This window comes from Mesoplodon densirostris, chromosome 17 (assembly GCF_025265405.1).
Source record: "Mesoplodon densirostris isolate mMesDen1 chromosome 17, mMesDen1 primary haplotype, whole genome shotgun sequence".
Classification (NCBI taxonomy): Eukaryota; Metazoa; Chordata; class Mammalia; order Artiodactyla; family Ziphiidae; genus Mesoplodon; species Mesoplodon densirostris.
This window is the reverse complement of record NC_082677.1, coordinates 16,069,262-16,090,892: the sequence shown is the minus strand read 5'-3', so window position 1 is coordinate 16,090,892 and position 21,631 is coordinate 16,069,262. Positions and strand designations below refer to the sequence as shown.

The 21,631-nt window shown below is 49.8% G+C and overlaps 1 protein-coding gene across 8 annotated transcripts in view; it reads right to left on the bottom strand.

The window, feature by feature from the left end:
* The window catches only part of DHRS12 (dehydrogenase/reductase 12), a 36,355-nt gene extending 18,952 nt beyond the window's left edge, over positions 1-17,403 (bottom strand). For 4 of the 8 annotated variants that reach the window (XM_060080083.1, XM_060080088.1, XM_060080082.1 and 1 more), the window contains exons 1-5: positions 17,296-17,403; positions 13,047-13,180; positions 11,314-11,396; positions 3,316-3,408; positions 2,170-2,251 (exon numbers count right to left, since the gene is read on the bottom strand). In XM_060080083.1, the coding sequence (XP_059936066.1) occupies positions 2,170-2,251; positions 3,316-3,408; positions 11,314-11,396; positions 13,047-13,180; positions 17,296-17,351 (448 nt within the window). In that variant the 5' untranslated portion in view covers positions 17,352-17,403. Of the gene's footprint in view, positions 1-2,169; positions 2,252-3,315; positions 3,409-11,313; positions 11,397-13,046; positions 13,181-16,767; positions 16,817-16,898; positions 16,972-17,295 lie in introns of those variants that run through there. The other 4 variants (XM_060080086.1, XM_060080087.1, XM_060080084.1 and 1 more) reach the window with 4 other exon arrangements.
* Positions 17,404-21,631: the final 4,228 nt, after the last annotated feature.

Below are 21,631 nucleotides of genomic sequence, written 5' to 3'. Positions count from 1 at the left end.
CACCCAGTAGAATTTAGCTGGGTGGTGGATGGGCTGGTGGTAAAGCAGCAGAGCGGGCTTCATCCTGTGCAGCCCCACAGGGTCCTGCACTTTTTGAATACAGGGGCCCCCTATGTTTGTTTGGCACTGGGCCCTGCAAATCACAGAGCTGGTCCTGGAGAGCAGCCACCTGGGAGGCCAGCTGCTAGGACCCTACGAGTCCTTGCCGTCCAGGAGAGTTAGGAGGCAAACCCCGGCATGACCCCACATTTGCGTACTTTGGGTACTTTGGGCAGGGATACCACATTTGGAACAAAGCGAACGCTGGGAATATTTTGTACTAAACCTGCAGTGTTTCATAGCAAGCTCCCGGGGATTTGTTTAAGAGGAAATAAATGCAACCTCAGGGCCGGGGAGCAAGGTTCTTCCCCGCGCAGATGCTCTCTTTCTCCTGGAGGGAGAACAACGAACAGCCTCCCTCAGCCCCTCCCTCTCTCCACTGCGAGGATGGGGACCACTTTAAAAACAGTCAGTTTAGGAGCAGTCACCTGGGCCTGCTGAGCTCTGCCCCCCACGCCTTCCTCCTCCTGGGAGGGGTTGGTGGTGTCTGTCTGAGGCCAGCCAGATGCCACAAAGCAAGCGAGGCTGGTTAACTCTGGGCTTTAGCATCAAGGAAGCCATTTGGCTCTCACGGGCGCCACACCCTTCAACCAGCCTTATCTGTAACAACAGGGATTTGGGGCTTTCCTCCACGGTCTTACTCCTCAAATTGTTCAGTTCTTGGCTGGGAAGAGGGTTACTGTTTAATGGACACCTTCAACGACAAACACAGGAACCCCCGCCACGCATCTTGTGACTTAGGATGAATTAAAGTGCCTTATTAAAAGCTTCACTTCCTATGAGGAAGTGGTATAGTCACTGGGGAGAATCTTAGATTCATTGCATCTCCGAGTTAAAAGGCACCGAAATAGTCTACAGTTGGTCCCTGACTTATGATGGTTTGAATTACGATTTTTTGACTTATGATGGTGCGAAAGCGATACACATTAGGTAGAAGTCGCACTTCAAATTTTGGATTTTGAACCTTTCCCGGGGGTGGTGATGTGCGGTATGACGCTCTCTCGGGATGCAGGGCAGTGAGCCGCAGCTTCCAGTCAGCCAGGTGATCACAAGAGCGAAGAACCCTCACACTTACAGCCATTCTGGATCCAGACAACCGTTCTGTTTCTCACTTTCAGGACAGTATTCAATAAATTACATGACATATTCAATACTTCATTATAAATTAGGCTTTGTGTTAGATGATTTTGCCCAACTGTAGGCTAATGTAAGTGTTCTGAGCACGTTTAAGGTAGGCTGAGCTAAGCTACGATATTCGGTAGGTTAGGTGGATTAAATGCGAAATCAATTTACTATATGATCAACTTATGATGGGTTGACTGGGACCTAACCCCAACATAAGTTGAGGAAGATCTGTACTCCAGACCCCTTGGTTCGAGATGGAGAAAATCCAAAGAAGTTAAAATCTTGGTACACTGGTTTTCAAACTTTAGTGTGCATCAGAATAATCTGGAGGGCTTGTTAAAACACAGATTTCTCAGCCCCATCCTAGTTTTGGATTTAGTAGAGCTGGGGGTGAAGCCCAAGAATGTGCGTTTCTACCCAGCTGCCCGGTGATGTTGATGCTGCTGGCCCAGGAACCCTACTTTGAGAATCACTGGCCTGGCACAAAATGAGTCGGCCTGTTATTACAGAGCAGGAACCGGAACCCAGGGGTCCTGCGTTCCAGGTGAGTGCCCTTCTTGGCCCATCTTCTGGTCTCGTGGTTGCACCTTTCTCAGCCCTGGCTGGAAGTTCCCTTGGCTACAGTTTTCATGTTTGCACTTTCCACCTAAGATGACCTTTGCTCTTCTCACCAAAGTCATGTCTATAATGAGCCTTGAGCTTCCTAGAAAAAAAAAACTTTAACAATGCTAAGTATTTCTGGCACTAACTCATATTATGAAAAACATGAAAAGAGTGTTTTATGAAGAAATAATAATGCAGTGAAGGATAAATTTAAAGTAAATGCAATCAGGCCAAGGACCAAGAACCCAAAAAGTAGATCAATGTTTTTCTGATCCTTCTACGGTATCATTTATGTCTACGTTTATTTTGCTAAAAGCAAAGAAGAAAACGGCTTACACTTACCCAGAGTGTTGGTAGCGAAGTTTTTTTCAAGTCCATCTTCCGTGAGCTCTCTCTCATTGACCATGCAACCTGCATTATTGATCTAGAAAGTACAGTTCCCATTTCAAAATAAAGGAAAATAGGGCCAAAGGACCCGTTCCCAAACCCCCCAGTTCCACCACCACCACTGGTCCCACATTCATGTGACGACAACAGTTCTGCTCAACTGTTCCTTCACTCCAAACCCCGTCCTGGAAAATGCCATTTGTGCAGCAGGCTCAGCCACGGGACTGTGCAGAGACCTCCGATGACCAGGCAACCTAATTCATGATAAAGTGCCCCAGGAATTCGTCTAGACCAGTGCTGTCCAATAGAAATATATAATTTTAAGTTTTCTAGAAAGTGGCCACATTAAAAAGGTAAAAAGAAACAGGTAAAATTGATTTTAATATTTTATTTAACTCAATATATCCAAAAGAGTATCATTTCAAAATGTAATCAATATAAAAATGTTAGTTTACTCTAGTTTTCACACTAAGTCTTCAACATCGGCAGATTTGTACACTGGTAGCACATCTCAATTTGGACTAGCTACATTTCAAATGCTCCATAGCCATATTGGACAGCGCAAGAGTAGACCTGAGCCCGAGTGAACATTTCGGAGCACATTAGAAACTATGTGGGTAGAAACGCAGCTCAGCTCAGAGTATATGCGAGGAGGAGAAGGACACCAGCCCACCTGAGTCCTCTAGCTCTCTCTGGAGAGCAACTGACTGTGTTACTGAAAGATGTGCTTGCCTGCAGCAGGCGTTCTTTTGGACTAAGCTTTTTATTTAATTTCCCCCTGAGCCTCTAATTTTAATATAGCAATCCCCAAATCTACAGAGCTCAGGAATACCAGTATACAAATCATTTTATGAAAAAAATGGAACCTCCCCATTCCCCCCCGGACCCAGTGGATGGTCCCTTCCTTTCCCCACAAATCCAACCAATAGGGTTAGATTGACTCCAATGAGTAAACTTGATGACGGAACAGGCCTCCCCATAAAAGATTCTCACTAAGGTGTCACCATAAAGATCCACAAACATACACACCAGTCTACAACCACACAGGCAAGAAATGCACATGCATGAGATTTATCCCCTACTTATGTTTAGAAAGCTCACCAGGACATTGAGGGTATGTTCCTGCTTGAAATTTTCAACAAATTTCCAGACTGTCTTAGGATCAGATAAGTCCACAATGTGCAGAAAGATGTTCTAAACCAGAAAACAAGAAAAATTGTAAAGCCTTAAAAAAAAAAAAAAAAAGATAACATGTATTTTTTTTCATTAAAAATGGTTTTTTTAGGGCCTCCCTGGTGGCGCAGGTGGTTGAGAGTCCGCCTGCCGATGCAGGGGATATGGGTTCGTGCCCCGGTCTGGGGGGATCCCATATGCCGCGGAGCGGCTGGGCCCGTGAGCCATGGCCGCTGAGCCTGCGCGTCCGGAGCCTGCGCGTCCGGAGCCTGTGCTCCGCGACGGGGGAGGCCACAGCAGTGAGAGGCCCGCACACCGCAAAAAAAAAAAAAAAAAAAAATTTAAAAATGGTTTTTTAAAAAAATGGTTTTAAAAATCAAATCGTTTGGAATGATACAAAATGTAAAGTCTCACTCTTCAGAAGTACACCATTGTTCACAGTTTCTTGTGAATCATCAGAAATATTTTAAGTACATACAATATTTATAAATGTATGTTTCAGGCATTATCTATTATACATTTTAAGCATTATGTGTGTGTGTGTCCCTTTTCCATATACACAGGATCAGACTATACATTGTTCTATATCCTTCTTTTTCACTTAACAATAAGTTTTAGAGATTTTTTTCTTATATATAAATCTACCTTATTTCTTTTTTTTTTTTTAATCAGGTTGTTTTCTTATTGTTGAGTTTCTTTTTTTTAACATCTTTATTGGAGTATAATTGCTTTACAATGGTGTGTTAGTTTCTGCTTTATAACAAAGTTATACATGTACATATATCCCCACATCTCTTCCCTCTTGCATCTCCCTCCCTCCCACCCTCCCTATCCCACCCCTCTAGGTGGTCACAGAGCACCTAGCTGATCTCCCTGTGCTATGCAGCTGCTTCCCGCAAGCTATCTATTTTACATTTGGTAGTGTATATATGTCCATGCCACTCTCTCACTTTGTCCCAGCTTTCCCTTACCCCTCCCCGTTTCCTCAAGTCCCTTCTCTAGTAGGTCTGCGTCTTTATTCCCGCCTTGCCCCTAGGTTCTTCATGACCATTTTTTTGTTTGTTTTTTAGATTCCATATATATATGTTAGCATACGGTGCTTGTTTTTCTCTTTCTGACTTACTTCACTCTGTATGACAGACTCTAGGTCCATCCACCTCACTACAAATAACTCAATTTTGTTTCTTTTTATGGCTGAGTAATATTCCATTGTATATATGTGCCACACCTTCTTTATCCATTCATCTGTTGATGGACACTTAGGTTGCTTCCATGTCCTGGCTGTTGTAAACAGAGCTGCAATGAACATGCATTGATCATTTATGTACATGGCTGTGTGCACCACCATAGAAGAAAAGGGGGCACTCAGCATGGCTCCTCCATCAAGGAGTTCTGAGTCTACTGCGGAGGAGGCTGCACCCAGAGGTAACCATGTCACAAGGCAGAAACTGACACGCAACATAAGCAAGGACTGAGTCACAGAAAAAGTTGTCATCGTAGAGTTAGGATGTGCCTGCGATAATCTCTTAGGAGCAAAATATTGACAAAAACTCCCAAATGATTGGTAGGAAACTATGACACATCCATGCAAACGTATGTTTTGTGGCCATTAAAATGGCCTCCTCCCCCACCAGTAGACTCAGAACTCCTTGATGGAGGAGCCATGCTGAATGCCCCCTTTTCCTTTACGGTGGTGCACACAGCCATGCACATGAATACTCAAGGCATGTTGTCCATTTACTCCTTTTTCTCTGTACTCAGCACATAATTGAAACTTGTGTTCTCAGCATCCAGTGAACGTGAGGCTGATCCCCCTGAGCTCCAGCAGACGTGAGGGACTTATCACCAACCCAAGGCAGATTCCTGCTGCTGGGAGCTGAACCTACAGGCAAAACTCTGAGCAACAGCTGTAACTCCCTTGATAAAGCAGAGCTCAGGGCCCTGTCTCAGTTTCCCCATTAACTGAGCCATTGAACCCAAGACAGAATTTCTTTCTACTGATTGATCTTAAAACATATTTCCTCACCCTGAGACAAAGGCTCAGAGAATGAGAAAACAGAAGCAATCCCACATTTTCATGCCTCAGAAGGTCTGTAATCAGCTTGAATACCGTATTTGGCTTAAGTCTGGAACAACTGAACCTTCCTCTGCCTTCAAGGGAGAGGAAAAGCATTGTCCGTACAGGACTATGCTCTTCTAAAAAGGCTCTGAAGGCCTCACCCTGACAGAGTGGACATGAGGCTGCTGACTCTCACCTGGGTCAGCCGTGAGCGTCTACCAGTGACGGCAAACCAAGTCCACGCACCTAATCCTTTCATACTGAGCACTTCCGGGCAACCACCCTGGAACTCCCTCCCACCAGCAGGGCTGCAACGCTCACACAAAGCCAGGCTCAAAGAAACAACAAAATTCAAATGAGCAACAAAAGTCAAGTGAGCCAAAATCAATTTTACTCTGATCATCCCTCAATCTCCAGGAGCTTCCTGGAAGCACCCAAGGCATCGCAGAATTAAAAACAGGCAGCAGCAGGGAAGAGGGACTCGCCATTATAGACAAATCAACCTTGGAGCCTGGTGAAATGAAGCATCCTGAAAAGGTGAAGGGACTCATCTGGCTCCCTCTCCGAGAAACTAGGAAGCCCAAAGGCACCGAGAAGGAGAGGCCAGCAGTCTGCTGTGACCAGGGGAAGGAATCAGGCAGGTGCCAGTGTGTAAAACCCTGATCTGCTGATCTACACAGGACGAGGCTGGACCTAGGAGCCACTGGGGGCCCTATACTCACTTTTTAAAAAAAAATATTTATATATTTATTTATTTGGTCGCACCAGGTCTTAGTTGTGGCACGCAGGCTCCTTAGTTATGGCATGTGAACTCTTAGTTGCGGCACGCATGTGGGATCTAGCTCCCTGACCAGGGATCGAACCTGGGCCCCCTGCATTGGGAGTGCAGAGTCCTAACCACTACACCACCAGGGAAGTCCCGTACTCACTCCTTAAACCTGGGATACAAGTCTGGTTATTGAAACTGAGCAAAACTCAACTGGGATCCTTCCTATAGGTGAACCACCATCATCTAGCAGCTGGGTGGCCCAGGAGTCATGAGTTGACATCACGGGAAGCCTCTACCCAGGGCAGAGGGTGAGTCTGAAGGGTAAAGGGGAGACAGTACATGAATGTGCCCTTGGAAGTAGATATCACTATGTAGGAACGAGGTGACAGTTACTATTAATGTCTAGTACTCAGGAAGCTAAACCAGTAATTCTTAAGAAGGTGGAATTCCACGTTGGCCTGGGAGAACTGGAGAGTAGACACCCCTGTTTTTTATCTTGGTGTTTTGCTGTTGATGGGATCCGTCTCCACAAGACAGAAGGCACACTGACAGCACCTTCCAGCCATATCAGGAAGTGCAAAGGTTGCACTGTACCTCTGTGATCTTTCTCCGGGCAACCCACCACGCCATTCTAATCAATGAGAAACACAACAGGCCAATCCCAGTTGAGGGAGAGTATACAAAACCCCTGGCTAGACTCCTCAAAACTGTCCAGGTCATCAAAAACTAGGAAGGTCTGAGAAACTGTCACAGCCACGAGGAGCCATGACAACTGAATGTAACGTGGGATCCTGGATGGGATCTGGGAACAGACAAAGGGTGTTAGGTAAAAACTAAGGAAACCTGAATGGACTTTAGTTAGTAATAATGTATCAATATTGGTTCATTTGCTTAACAAATGAATCACACTCATGTAAGACGGACATTAGCAAAGAGAAAAATGGGTGTGGGGTAAATGGAAAGTCTGCGTTATTTTCACAACTTTTCTATGCATCTAAAACTATTCTGAAATTTTAAAGTTTCTTTTTTCAAAAATGTTGCCCATGGGGAATTTGCTGGCCGTCCAGTGGTTAGGGCTCTGTGCTTTCGCTGCTGGGGCCTGGGTTCGATCCCTGGTCGGGGAACTAAGATCCCACACGCCACTCAGTGTGGCCAAAAAAAAAAAAAAAAAAAAAAAAAAAAGTTGCCCAAGGAGATAACTGCCAGACAAAAGCCTGGTGCCCTTCTATCCGGGCAGCGAGATGGTGATGAACTGCATGTGGCGAGGACCTGAAGGAGGTCCACTCTGACCCTCTCCCTGGGCCCGTCAGGAACAGTGTGCCAGACACAGTGGCTGCTGCACTGGGAGTTTGCTCTGTGACAAGCGCTCCTTCCCCCAAGCTTGGGGCCACACACACCCTCTCCAGAAAGAGACCCGTGGCAGGATACTGAACTCTCCGTACTCCACACACCTGATCTTACCAAGCCAGTGTGTCCAAGCAGCTGGTTCCCACGTGACCTTGTCCTTCCCTGGTGCCCAGCCTGCCCACAGGCACCTGGCTCGGCTGGCCTGCCACACACCCCACCCAGGCTCTCCTGCCCAAAGGACCACCGCTCTTTGATGTCCACCCAACTATGCACCCAGGACCAGTCCCGCCAGTGCCCTCCCTCCCTGCTTTACTGGCCCAAGCACCACTGATGAAAGAGAACTAGGGAACTTGAAAAGCAGAGAATGTAAGGTTGGGAGTGGTAATAATATTAGCATAAACAATGCTGATAACAGCAATAACAGTAATAGCTTCTACGGATCGAGAGCTGTACACACTGTGATGCCCTGAACTTCCCATGTCATAGCACTACCATGTTCTGTCAGCCAGGGTCTAACAGAAACCACTTTCAACAGAAGGAATTGAACGCAGGGATTGGTTTCCCAGAGGAGAAGGGAGACGAGAACTCAGCTGGGACTGGTGAAGAAACCTGGAGACCAGCAGCAGCAGCAGGAAGCGCCCACCAGCCCTAGGCTGCGGGAGCAACGGGAGGGGGTGATGTGACCTGAGCCTGGGAGCAGGGCTCGCCCCCAGAAGCAGGAACCTCAGCAGAGATTCAGCTGTTGCCACGGAGGCCAGATATCCTGTTTCCCCATTCCTCCCACCCCCTTCCTCCCAGTCTTCCTCTAATACCCGCCGCTGGACAAACGCAGGCACAAGGCGGCTGACGTGGCAGCTGGCGGAACACATACTTCGGAAGCCACGCCATCCACACCTCCCCGCCCCACCGTGATACAGAGCAGGTCAGGCGGGGCCCAGGGAGGGGCACATCCTTTGCTGAAAATGCTTGTTGATCGCTTAATCCTTACAAGACTGACAGGGGCTGTACCGCCTCTACTGTGCCAGCCTCCAGCTCCCAGCCTGCTGCCTGACACGTTCACACTCAAAGAGATGTTCAAAAATGAACAAAGTAGTATCGCCCCTCCTTTTCAGATGAGGAAACTGAGGTTCAGGGAAGCTAAGCACATGGCCCAGCTCACAAGGCTCCGTGAGTGCAGAGCCGGCACTCAGGTGGGAGCCCCCCTCCTTCCCGTGTACCCCTGACAAAGCTGGGCAGTGGAGCCTCTTTACAAACAGGAAGGAGCAGCCGACCCCGGGGAAGAGCCTGGAGGATGCACCGAGTCAGGGAAACCACATCCACGGGGATGAGCAGACGGGCACCACCGGCCCCGGACCCTCCGAGCGCTCAGTGCTGGCGGCCACTTACAAACACAGAAGAGGAAAGGATTACCCGTGGGTTTGTGAACGTGAATGCGGGGAGGCCGCAGGTGAAGGGCTCCCTCTCCCCCCGGCCCAGGAACCATGCTTGCTCCCCCTTTCAGCACTACCTCCCAAAGATGGTGAGCTGGACATGAGGAGGTCTCAACAGCGTAAAGAGCGTCGTGTCCTCTTTTTCTATATAGATCCACTTTGTAAAACAACATAGCCCAAACTAAAGCGGGCTGGAATCCAGACAAAGCCTCCTCTGCCCATAGCCTGAGATTAGTATTCCTGTTGCATCCTGCAGCAGTACCACTGAAAGTTATCAGCAGGCAGACAGCCAGCTTTCCATCTCAAGAACTGCAGCCCCCAGATCGCAGCTGCCCTTGCAGACATTAGAGGAAGATTTAGAGACCCTGGAGCTCTCAGCCAGCCCTAAGCCCCCGGGAGGAATCTGATGGCAGGAGGCTGCGGAGTCTGCGGAAAGTCTCTTGCCTTGAAAACGTTACTTCAAGCCGTGGAATAACCTTCATGAGCAGAGGCAAAATAGTCCATTCTAGATTGGGGCATCTGTTTTCCCTTTGGCCACGGCCCAAGCCTGAGGGCGCGGGGTGCTGTCCGCCCCTCGGCTGTGGGCAGTTGCTGGAGAAGCAGGTGCACAGGACAGAGGAGGAAACTCCAGGTGGGGCTGGAAGCAACGTGCTCTGGAGCGAAGGTGAGGGGCCCGTGGTCGCTGCCAGCCGGCCCCCTCCTCTCCACTTGACCCTGGGGGTTCAGGGCCTCCATCGGGGCCGGCTCCCCGGGGTACCACCTGCACAGGTGCACAGACCCCACAAGTGGGCCCCGCTTGTTTTTTATTTCTTAATTCTTTTTTGATTACTCATACCTTTCGTTATTACTGTGATGATTTTTAAGTCTCCTAGCAATAAGACTTGGGAACTGTTACCTTTGTCCTTTTTTTTTTTTGCGGTTCGCGGGCCTCTCACTGCTGTGGCCTCTCCTGTTGCGCAGCACAGGCTCCGGACACGCAGGCTCAGTGGCCATGGCTCACGGGCCCAGCCGCTCCGCGGCATGTGGGATCTTCCCGGACCGGGGCACGAACCCGCGTCCCCTGCATCGGCAGGCGGACTCTCAACCACTGCGCCACCAGGGAAGCCCGTTACCCTTGTTCTTATTAGAGATTCTACTGTGTTACTGAGCCAGAGTGCCTTCAAGGGGGAACTTTTTTTTAAATTACTTTTTATTGGAGTACAGGCCCTGCTTGTGTTAATGCTATGCCTTCGCCGTCCTCCAATTCTTAGGCTTTTAACGCCAGGGTCCCACACCTTCGTTTTGCACTGGGCCCTACAGATTATGTAGCCAGTCCTGGTTCCGACTCTCTCAGAAGAGGAAGCCCACAAACCGTGAGCCAGCTCTGAAAGCTCTCGAGAGGAAGTGGCTCTCATCAAGGCCAAAATGTCATTTGTTGTCCCTCTTTATCCAAAGACCACTGGGTCAGTTTACAGCTTGGCTCGCCCTGAGTCACCTCTGATGTGTCTCACTGACGTGGCCTCCCTCTGGGGGGGGACCCCAGCAGTGCCACGTCCATATCATGTCTCCCTAGCAGGCACTGATGCCTTCATGGGGCGTGGGATCAAACCTCACTGCCCGCCTTATCCCGAGCCCAGCCCAGATTTTGAAAAGCACGGCTCAGAGGAGCGAGGAGGGAGTGGGAGAAATTGGGAGATTGGGAGTGACATAGACACACTACTGATACTATACATAAAACAGATTAACTCATGAGAACCTACTGTATAAAACAGGGAACTCTACTCAATGCTCTGTGGTGACCTAAATGGGAAGGAAATCTAAAAAAGAGGGGATATATGGGGACTTCCCTGGTGGTCCAGCGCTTAAGACTCCGTGCTCCCAATGCAGGGGGCCCGGGTTTGATCCCTGGTCAGGAAACTAGATCCCGTATGCCGCAACTAAGAGTCCGCATGCCGCAACTAAAGATCCCGCACGGGGCAACGAAGATCCTGTGTGCCGCAATGAAGACCCAGCGCAGCCAAAAAAATAAACAAACAAACAAACAAATAAATATTTTTAAGAGTGCATATATGTATATGTATAACTGATTCACTTTGCTGTACAGCAAAAATAAATACAATAGAATAAAATAAAATAGGACCTCGGTCCTGAAACACATTGAAAAAAAAAAGAAAAAAGAAAAGAAAAGCGCAGCTCCAGCTCTGCTGGCTGTGGCTGCCTCCCAAGCCGAAGCACAAACAGGCCACTGCCAACTCGGGGAGCGTGGCCAGGAGTCCAGCCCCCTGCACTGCTGACCCTGCCGGCAGGAACCCCCCCAGCAGGAAAGGCACAGAGCAGCTCACCTGGTTCCCGCTCTCCCTGATGATCTCACCTCTGGCACCTTCCGCTCGGTTTTGATCTCGACAAACCAGGTGAACTGTGCCACCTGGTGGAATTCAACAAAACCGTGTGTGAGGGACAGCGACAGTGACAGCTACGGAGATCAGCTTTTCCAAATGAAGGACTAAGACATAAGGGCTCACAGAAAGAGTACCTGAAATGGAGACTATTCTGGAAAATCTTGACAGATGGTCCCCATAGTCAGAGCAGCAGATGTAAGAGAGAGGGTGATCTTGGAACCCGTCCTCCTGCCTACCTGAGCTGACTGACGGTGCACCTGGGACAACGTCCTGACTTAAGGGTCTGAATATATCAAGGATAAGAAGGGTCGGTTTTTGTCACACCTGCATCCCTGACATCTCATAGAGTACCTGACACATTAGCTGCACTTTGGACCCACCAGGGAAGTTTTTAAAGCTCTAGATGACGGGCCCAGGCCTGCGTATGTTTTAAAAGCCCCGCAGGGAGTCTAATGCCTAGCCTAATATACAGCAGGAACTCGATAAATATTTACTGAATGGCCAAATCCATAAACGGCACTCAGACTATTCCAGCAAAAGCCACACCGTCATCAATCAAGGGTTATTTAAAGGGGACTCGCCTTGTCTGCGGCAGTTAAGAAGTAAGCATTATGGAACCTGCTTTCTTCACCTAAAATAGCTGCTTTTTAAAATGAGGTCTGTTTCATGGGAGGCTACAGGCTAATCACACAACCAGCCCATCTGCTTTATCCTCTTCCCCACAACTCTTCAGAGGACCTCCCAGTTGCTAAGACGCAGTTAATCTTCCCCCTGACTTGGCAGATAATTAAATACAACTCCAAATGGTATAATATTCCCCTGAAAAATGCCTAACAATTTTAGAGAAAAAAAAAATCTCGAGCATCTTGAAAAGTGATAAATTCCCAACTTATTTCCCCAACTTCTGCTGGAACATCCATTTTTCCTGGAGAAGGAGCTCCGGAGAGACACGGCAGGCTTCTCTAGCCACCACAGTGCCATTAAGTGACCCAGGGCAGTTGAGCTCATGCAGGAAATTCTGGCATTTACCCGGAGGAAGACTTCAGCTGCCTGAATAATTTACGGGCACCCAGAGAGGCGCTTCCCCAAATCAAGCTTAGGGAGGAGAATGGGGAGGCTGTCTCCAGCTGCTCGAAACCTGGAGGCTGGACACCAGGAAGGAAGAAGGAAGCTCACTGCACGCCCCTCTCCCGTTATTCTGGGGGCTCTGGTTCTTAACTAGGGTCCACTGGCAAATTGTGAGGGACTCCCAGCATCCTTCCCACCCCTGACCCCATTCTTGTTGAGAAGACAGGAACCGGAGACCAAGTATCCAGGTGTTTTTTGCTTTAAGGGTCCACTGGTGATTCAGACCCCTAGGGTTGGCCGGAGCCCCTCACTGTTCTTAGTCAGAAAACACTGACATGTGGACAGGACCCCAGCTCTCCTGTGAATTAACTGTATTGACAAAAGCCTCCTCCGGTCACTTGCTCTGTCCGCCTCTAGCTTGAAGCTTACTGCACAGCCCAGAACGCTGGCAGCTGTGCCCATTATCACAGGGTCACTGTTCAGGGCTCCTGGCTGTGCTGGCTGGGGCCTTCCTGACCCTCCTGTGACACAGGGCCCTCTCCCCGGTGTGGACCGGCCACAGGCTGGCCTCGGGGCCCAGTGCACACACGAGTTAGCAGGCTGCTCACCTCGCTTGGCGATCTCGAAGGCAGTTGCTTTTCCAATGCCGCTGTTCCCCCCGGTGACCATGAAGGCTCTTCCAGGGACTTGGACCTCCAAGTCATCAGGGATGAAGTCCTTGGATGCAGATTCATAGCCACTCCTGGAAGCAGCAGAGCCACAGAAGGAACGGCCGTAAGTAGCTGGGAACACAACCTCCTGTGGGGAGGAAGCCTAACTCTGCGCTGGGCATCGTGCTCTCTCCAGGCACATCGCGCAGCCCCTTTCTTCCTGGGCTCCCGCTGCTATCCTCCCTGGTCTCATGAACACCACCATCTTCTCCAGGCCTACATTTCCTACACCATTAGCTTCCTGAACTGAAAATGCTTGGAGATTCCAACAATTTGGTGGCCAAACTACCTTTCTCTGACTGCCTCTGATACCAGGAGGTGCCCCCCACCCCAAAAAACTCTTTGATAGATAGATTTTTTTTTGGCCTTTTTCCCACAGTGGGGGGAGCAGAGAGGAGCTTAGGAGACCAGGAACATCATGCCTACTGCACCGCAGGACAGGTGTCTCTACCCAGGTATAGAAGGACCACGGCAAAGTGGGTAGATCTGCATGTAGAGAAGGAAGGCGGGGGCAGGTGCAGTTATATGAGGGTTGCACGCCTTCAGAGGAAGCAAGGCTCCTTCAGGGCCACAGGGTGTGCGCTCCACGACTCTAGGGGGCGCCGTTCCGATCACAGTGATGAGAGGTTCGTATCTGCATCAGGACAACTTTCTGACGGAGGACAGCAAAGCACATAGAGAGGGAGGTGCTTCTTCTAATTTGCACAAAGGCATCATATTGCATAGAAACAACCCTGAGTTCCTTAACTGTTTCTCTCTGCTTTTTGAGCTTCCTCTTCTAGCTTTACTGTCCTAGTATTTCCCAGTTACAAAACTGGCTGAGGGGGTGGAGGCAGAGTGGAGGGGGATTGGCAGGAGGAGACCCACGGGGCGGAGCTCTCCCCACACACCAGCAGGCTGGGGTCTCAGCTTGCGTCTCTCACCCAAAGAGCCGATTCCCTGCAATGCAGAAGGCAACTCTTTCCCCCAAAGGCTCTGGAAGAAGCCCAGTGCCCTCCCCGCACCCTGTTTACACACAGACTGCCAACAGCTGGTCTCCTGCCCCATGCCCTGGCACAGCACAGCTGCCAATTACATGCCTGGACACTGGTGAAGAGGGCCAAAGAATGTCTATGAGCTTGGGTCTGGCTTAGCCACAGGGGCGGTCATTGCCCCTGGTCTCACAGTCAAGAGACCAAGGAGAATGTTCCTGTTCTCACCATCTGTAACTCGCCCAAACATCCAGGGCAGCTCAGAGAATGCCCTTTCCATTGCTTCTGCTGTCAGTGGGCCACTTAGTGGGGCAAGCAAGACTTCTGACTGTTCCAAGGCCTCCTGAAAGGCTGACTTGAAACTAAAAATAATATCAATCATAAGGGCTTTGGATCAAACAACTTGGATTTAAGTCACAGCTCTGGGTCTTAACAGCTGTGCCGTCTCATGTGTTGGCTTAACCTTTCTGAGCTCCTGTCTCCTCATCTGCACAGAGGGGATAAGAAAAGCTACTTCTTGGGCAGCCTGGGTGAGATAATGTATGTGAGGCATTTATCACACACTTGGAATAAATTAAGAACTCAATAAATAGTAGTTGCTATCATTATTACTAGTATTAAAAATGACATGAATACCTTTCACATTCAAAACTAAGCTCATTGTCCCCCCCCACCAGCCCCCAAGCCCTTCAAATCATTAGGGACTTTGAGAGTAATTTAAACTATAACCAAAGATGAAGCTGGAAGATTTGTTTTTTCCCATAGGTCGGGGTCCCAGGATCACTGTGAAAAGATTTTCTTGCAGAGGAAAGGGGTTTCTCAGAAAGAATCAAGGGCCAGGGAGTCAGTGCATAGGGGCCCAGGCAGGACAAGGCACTGGTGGGGAGCAAGAAAGAGCTTTCCAAACCACCACAGGGCCAGAAGAAGAGCAGGCCAGAGAACATGCCCCAAGTAAATGCCCCACAGGGACCCGGCCCCAAGAGCCCCCTCCTCCTGGGGCAGGAAGCTGAGAGGCTTTTCTCTGTGACACACAGCTAGAGGAGACCTTAACCTCTGGGCTACCACATCGATCCTATTAGAGCCTTAGGTTTGCTGAGGACGGCTCCTGTGGATTAAACCTCTTCCTCAAACTCCAGGCTGTGAGCCAGTTGCCAAGTGGGCGGTGCCAGGCTGGGCTAAAGGACACGTCATACCTCCCTTTGTCCTTTGCCTTCAACACAGGGATTCCACCCTGATCCAGTCTGTTGTTAATAAGACAACTTAGTTTGTTTTGTATCCTCCCACCTTCTTTTTTTATCTTTATAAACTCTTGATATCAGTCCTTATTTTTCAGACGTAGAGAGACATAAATGACTTACCCAAGGTCATGAGATGGTAGGTAATGAAGCCCAACACCCCAGCCTAGGGCACCTTCTACCTCACCAGTGGTGCTCAGAGTGGTCCCCAGACAAGCAGCATCAGCATCACCTGGCAATCTGTCCACGGAGTCAGACACTCCAGGGTGAGGCCGAGCGATCAGTGAGTGGTTTCACATGCCCTCCAGGTGACTTTGATTCAAGCTGAGCAACCACTGTACTTAGTGTTTCCTGAACCCCCTGAATATAGGAATCAAGCTCCCTGGCAGGCTTCCCCCAATTTATCCAATATGGAATTTGCTAAGGTCCCACCCACACATGCTAGGAGCTTAGGAGTCAGTTGTTGTAGCTGAACTACCCCCTGGTAATTCTTAGGTTCAGGCAAGTTTAGGAAACTGTAACTAGATCCTGCTGCCGAGGGGCCCAATATAAGGAAGCTTTATAAAAATCCTGGTGTGCCAAGAAAAAACACTGTAAACCCAAACTACAGACTCTCAGGTTGGAATCAAAGTAAGGTGTTGTCTTTCCCTCCAATTCACTAAATACATAATAGCAGGGAAACCCGCCTAAGTTTGCACCCCTCCAACTTCACGGAAGAGTCTAGGGAGAGACTTTTAGAAGCCTGTTTTCCTGGGGCAGGAAGCTGACTCAAACTTTTCATGCTGCATTCTGTGTTAACATGGAAAGATCCAGCAAATGGTGGCCACTGCCTGTACACCCCTTTGAAAGAGGCGGCCACGGTATTCACCTAAATTCAGTGAGTCAGGGTTGACGGCTACACTTCCCACATTCTCTGCAGCACTGGCCCCTGAGGAGGGTCTGCACTTTTTCCAAAAGGATGTGGGGTGCAGAGGAGGGAGCAGCGGTAGCTGTCTCCCCTTGGAATGATGCCTGGAGTCCTGGTATGATGGAAATTTGCCCGGGCTGCCTTGGGAACTGATAAAAAACCCTAGTGCAGGGAGGAGAGGAAGTCTCCTAGAGATGACTGGGATGCACAGGAGAAACACCTGTAGGATTTTTAAATAAAATGTCTGTCTAGGCCCCAGTGCACATCAACTGAATCAGAAACTCTAGGGGGAGGGCCTGGAAAATGGTATCCTAAATTCTCCACTGGTGATTTCTGATTTCAGACAGGGGTGAGAACCACTGCGTAAGCCTAACTAATTCTAAGATAAAAACCACCTCTCCATCTGCCAGAAGTGGCCACCCCTTAAAACCACAGCGAGGGCGATCACGGGGCCGGTGAAACCATCCAGCACCGTTCCGCAAGCTCACACTGGGTGCAGAGCTGACCTGAAACCCGCGCCCGGAATGTTCCAGCTGGAGGGAGAGGTCACAATCCACAAGCCGCAGTTGATTAGTGAGGAAAAAAACACACCCAGGAAAGTACTAAACAGAATCTCGACTAGCAGCTCAGAACTAACCCCGTCTGACGCCGAAAACAGCCCCACGGAGCCAGTATCGGAGCCCGCCCAGCAGGGTGCCAAGGGAACACCCTGGAGGCTCTCAGGCGTCTGGGCCGCCTGACGTCCGTGGGTGGGGCCTGCGCTGCAAGGCCCCGCCCCCGGACGCCCGCCCCGCCCCCGAACGCCCGCCAGGTGCGGGGGTCGCGCCGGCTGCCGGTACATCTGCCCGCGGGCTGCCAGCTAGCGGGCGCCCCCGTCGCTTGGTGGGTCCAAGAGATCGCGGGGAAGTCGCGGGCGCGTCCCCGCTAACCTCGCTCGCGCGCGCCGAGGCGGGCCACGTGACAGCCGGACGGCCTGCCCCCCAGCCGGCAGCCCCAGCCCGCGGCCCCCGGCGCGGTACCCTCTGCATCCTTACTTGGTGTATTCGCGCAGGCCTTTGGCGAACCACACGGCGCTGCGGTAGAGGAGCATGGTTGGGCGGGCGCCGCACGCAGAGTCTCGCGGGCCCGCGCTCCCGGTGCCCCCGCCCCGCCCCGCCCCGCCCCGCCCCCCGGGCCAGCCAGCGGTTACATCATCCCAGTTACATAAAAACCGCGGCATTTGGGGCTTTTCTCCACTGGGAATGCGACGGCGTCTCCGTACGACGTGGAACGTCCCTCCTGCCCCGACTCTGGAGAGTGCCCCCTCCAGCCCCAGCCTCAGAGGGCTGGGGAGGGGAGGGAGGGCAGACCGTGCTGCGGGCCGCGCTGAAGGTCCGCATAGTCACCTCTGGGTCGAAGCCGGGCGTCAGCACGTTTTGGGGGTATGACTAGGACGTAAAGATGGCACCGAAGCGCACCTCCTAGAATCTGATGACCCAGAAAATTGTGTGGAATAAAAGCGATGAGGCTTACTGATACTAAAAAGATGTCTTCATCTGATGGGTTTATCATAGGGGTTACTGAAAAACTAGCATTTTCTAAGTTCCTACCTACCTTATTTCACGAAATGCCCCCAGTATCTCAGCGGAGGGACATGGCCTCTTCAGCAGGTGCAATAAGTCAGGTCAGTAACATGCACACAGTGACACGACTGTGGAGAGGCAAGGCTGGGTAAGTCTGTCTCCAAAGTACAGACCTGTGCCACTAGTTCTGCAGCGTCTTGCAGTGCCTGGGTGGGGCCCTTTATCTCCTCCAAATCTTCATCAGCGTCCCGGATTCCCCAAGGCCAAATAAACATACTGTGTTAGTTAAAAAAAAAAAAAAAAAGCATAGTGGCTGTGTCAGCCTAGACAAGCCATCCAGCCCCTTCTGGGCCCCATATGTAGGAATCGGGCACCCCTGTCCACATCTGACCTCCATCTCTAAGTCCCAGTTAGGAAACCTCTCTCGGTTAAATTCTGTACTGGTTTACCCAACTCACCCAGAGACTGAGACACCCTTACATAAGATGTGCAGAGACCAGCTGGTTTAATGGCCTCATTACCTAGGATAGACGATATAGGATCACTGCCCCCTCCCAAGTGGGCGTGTATTTAAGGCAGAATACCTTTTGAAACAAATTTCCCCAGAACAGCTTGCTCCTCTGAACAGGACTGTGAGGTCCCATGGCATTGCTCTTATTTTTGACAGAGTGATGAAAGGAAGTTTAAACAAGTGGCATTCTGTAAAGCCACCCAGCCTGGTGTGACTTTCCATGCCAGTCAGGTTAGACCAGAAGAACATTTTGGACCCCCAGAGTTACACAACTGTGCTTTGCACACTCTGTGTCAGCGATGGAAAAGGTATCAGTCTGCTCTGAATCTCTCTCACCACCTCAGGAAATGTGCTTTGGGCTCACAGAGGGTGTAAGACATTCTTTTGAACCACACAGTGTATTGAGGACATCAGCAGCACCTTGCAGTAAAAGGGTGGGTGGAAACCCAGCTCTTTCAACCTGCCGTGTAAAGCCCAGGATGCTGCAGACCTACTCCGTTCTTAGTTTTCTTGTTGGTAGAATGGGAATGAATATGCTCACTTCACGGGGTTGTTGTGATGATTAAAGGCATCTGTAAAGAGCTGAGCAAAATGCCTGGTTTCATTCGAGGTGATCAAAAAACGTTCACTTCCCTCAAGTTTTCTTCTCATTCTTTCCCTCCTACGCTACACCCATGCCGTGGACATTCCATCCACGTTCCATGAGTGCATGAAGCATGTAATGTTTATCCTCAAATCAACAAGTATCCACTAGGGACTGCATTGTACACACTTCATAGGAGGTTTTAAGAAAAGACAACCCTCATCTCAAAAGGGAACTCCAGTCTCCCCTGGATGACAAGCAACATACACACAAAAAAGAAACAAAGGACAGGACGGGATTAATGGGAAAAGGGTCCAGTTTAAGTAGGAGTTAGCTGAGCTGGATTTTAGTTCTGTTTTGTCACTGATTCTCAGTGTTACCCTGGGTAATAGTGATAAAATTTATTGAGGGTTTAGTATGTCCAAATATTGTGGATTATCTCACTTAACCCTTACAATGACCTAGTAAGGTTGTTCTCACTATTATCTCCATTTTACAGATGAACAAACTGAGACTTAGAGGGTAAGTCACTTGGCTGAGGTCACAGTAAATACACATTGGAGCCAGGACTGGAGCCAGGCAGTGGGATTCCAGAGCCAACAGCCTCTCACTGGACCATACTGTATGGGGGCAAGTCACTTAGCCTCTCTGGGCCTCAATTTTCTCATCTAAATGAAAAGGAAATTAGATAGATGACATCTGGGGCCCCTTCCAGCTCTGACTTTCTATGACTAATAAGAGAATTACACAAAGATGTTAAATAAGATAGGCCCAAGGTGCTTTTAAAAGAGCGGCATCCAGTGGGTGTAGCTGCTTCATTTCATGTGGGTAGAGAGCCTCGAAGATATTTCTTGTGTGTCCCTGGTTCCAATTTGCTACTCAAAAGCCACACAAAGAAATCATCCTCTAAAGCTTGCTTCTAATTGATTTAGAGACCGAAAGCTAATTTTGACCAAACTGGAAGGAGAAGCAGAAGGTGAGGATTGAGAAATCCATGGCTTTCTGCACAACAGATACACATGATGGGAAGTCTGCGTACACACACACACACACACACACACCAGTGTTTGCATCTCTTCCACTGAAATTCAGTACCAGTTCCTCCAGCCCAGTTGTCATGGCAACACCAGCTGTCAATGAGATCATGGAAGACAAGGTTATAATGGCAGTGGTGCCTTAATATTTTACCTGGCAAAACCACTTAGGTAATAAGCTGAATAACCATAAATCATAAATCCATGGGAAGTGCAGGCACCGCTCATTGTACGTGTTTAGTGTGCAGCTGGGGGTGGGGAAGACACATGAAAGCGAAGGGAACAAAAAGGCAGGCGGGTGAGGTGGAGGGTCGGGAGGAAGGTCTCTGATGCTGATCCCTGTTTTTCCTCAGTGTCCTGACCCTGTCTGTACACGGATTAAGAAACCCATCTCTTCCATATTCACAAGAAGGGATGGGCGCTCCCAGCCTTAATCGCAAAAGGCTTATAAGAAACCCGAGGCTGCCTCTTGGGCTTCACACTAAGGGAGGAGAGAAGCAGCCCAGGGATGACCCGGCAGACAATGACCCCCCCACACGGGCACCGAGCGGGAGGCAGAACCCCACTCAGAACTGCCTCTCTGGTTGCCTCCCCAAGTCACTTGATGCCACCAGTTTTACAGACTCGCTCCCCCCCGGGGCAACCGTCTGCTGCGCATCTGAACCAACTCCCTGAAGGGCAAATCCATGGATTTAAGGGTGTGCTTCCTTTCACAGGAAGCTAATCATGGGGTGGAGGCCTCTGGTAAGAGATCTGTCAGTGGGGAGAGAGACTCTGCTTACACCAAACACCCTTTGGTGCCTTTGAATTCTGTACTGTGTTCATGAATTACTCATTCAAATTAAAAAACACACAAAGGCGCACCTTCTTTCCCTATCCCTGTCCACCTCCCAAGAACCAGGCACGTGGACGAGATGGGCCAAGGGCGGGGCAGTCGTGATGCCTGGGTCGATCAGTCGCCCTGTTAACGGAATTGATGAAGGAGATGATTTCCCGCAGACGGGGCTTGTGTTGGTCTGAAAGTCTCACGCAGTCTGTTTCTAGGGCTGTCGTTTCCTGGCAGGCAGGTCCTCAGTGCAAAAGCAGTCGTTTTTCTCCGGTGGGGCTCAGGGGCCAGAGATGAACGCTCTGATGCTCTGAGGGGTTGCTGTGACTCACCCTGACCAATGCTCCCTGTACCACCTGGTTCCCACTGCTGGCTCAGGAGAAGGGCCACCAAGGGACACAGGGAGAGGGCGGCAGACACGCAGTAGCAAGAACTGGGATCAAGAGTCAGAAGACCCGCGTTCAGCTCTGATGCCTCTTAACAGGACACACTGCACCTCTCCGAGCCTCAGTTTCCCCTCTATACGGCACTATAAACCACCCAGTCCTTGAGGCATAGGAGTGAGGGTGAAAAACAGGACCTTTTCTCTTATTTAACAAATACTTATACTCTACTTGCCATGTGCCAAGCACTATTCTAAGCTCTTTTCAAATGAGTAGACTGAGGCACAGAGAATTTCAAGGTGTGTCCATGATCACACTAGAATCTAGAAAGTACCAGAGCCAGGATTCCAACCTGACAGTCAGGGTCCAGACCCCACACATTTAACCCCTTTTCTGTAAGGATGGGACACTTCTCCTGGTGGCTTCTCTTGTTTCTTCCTTCAGTTTCTTCCTTCAGTCACTTCTGTGGGG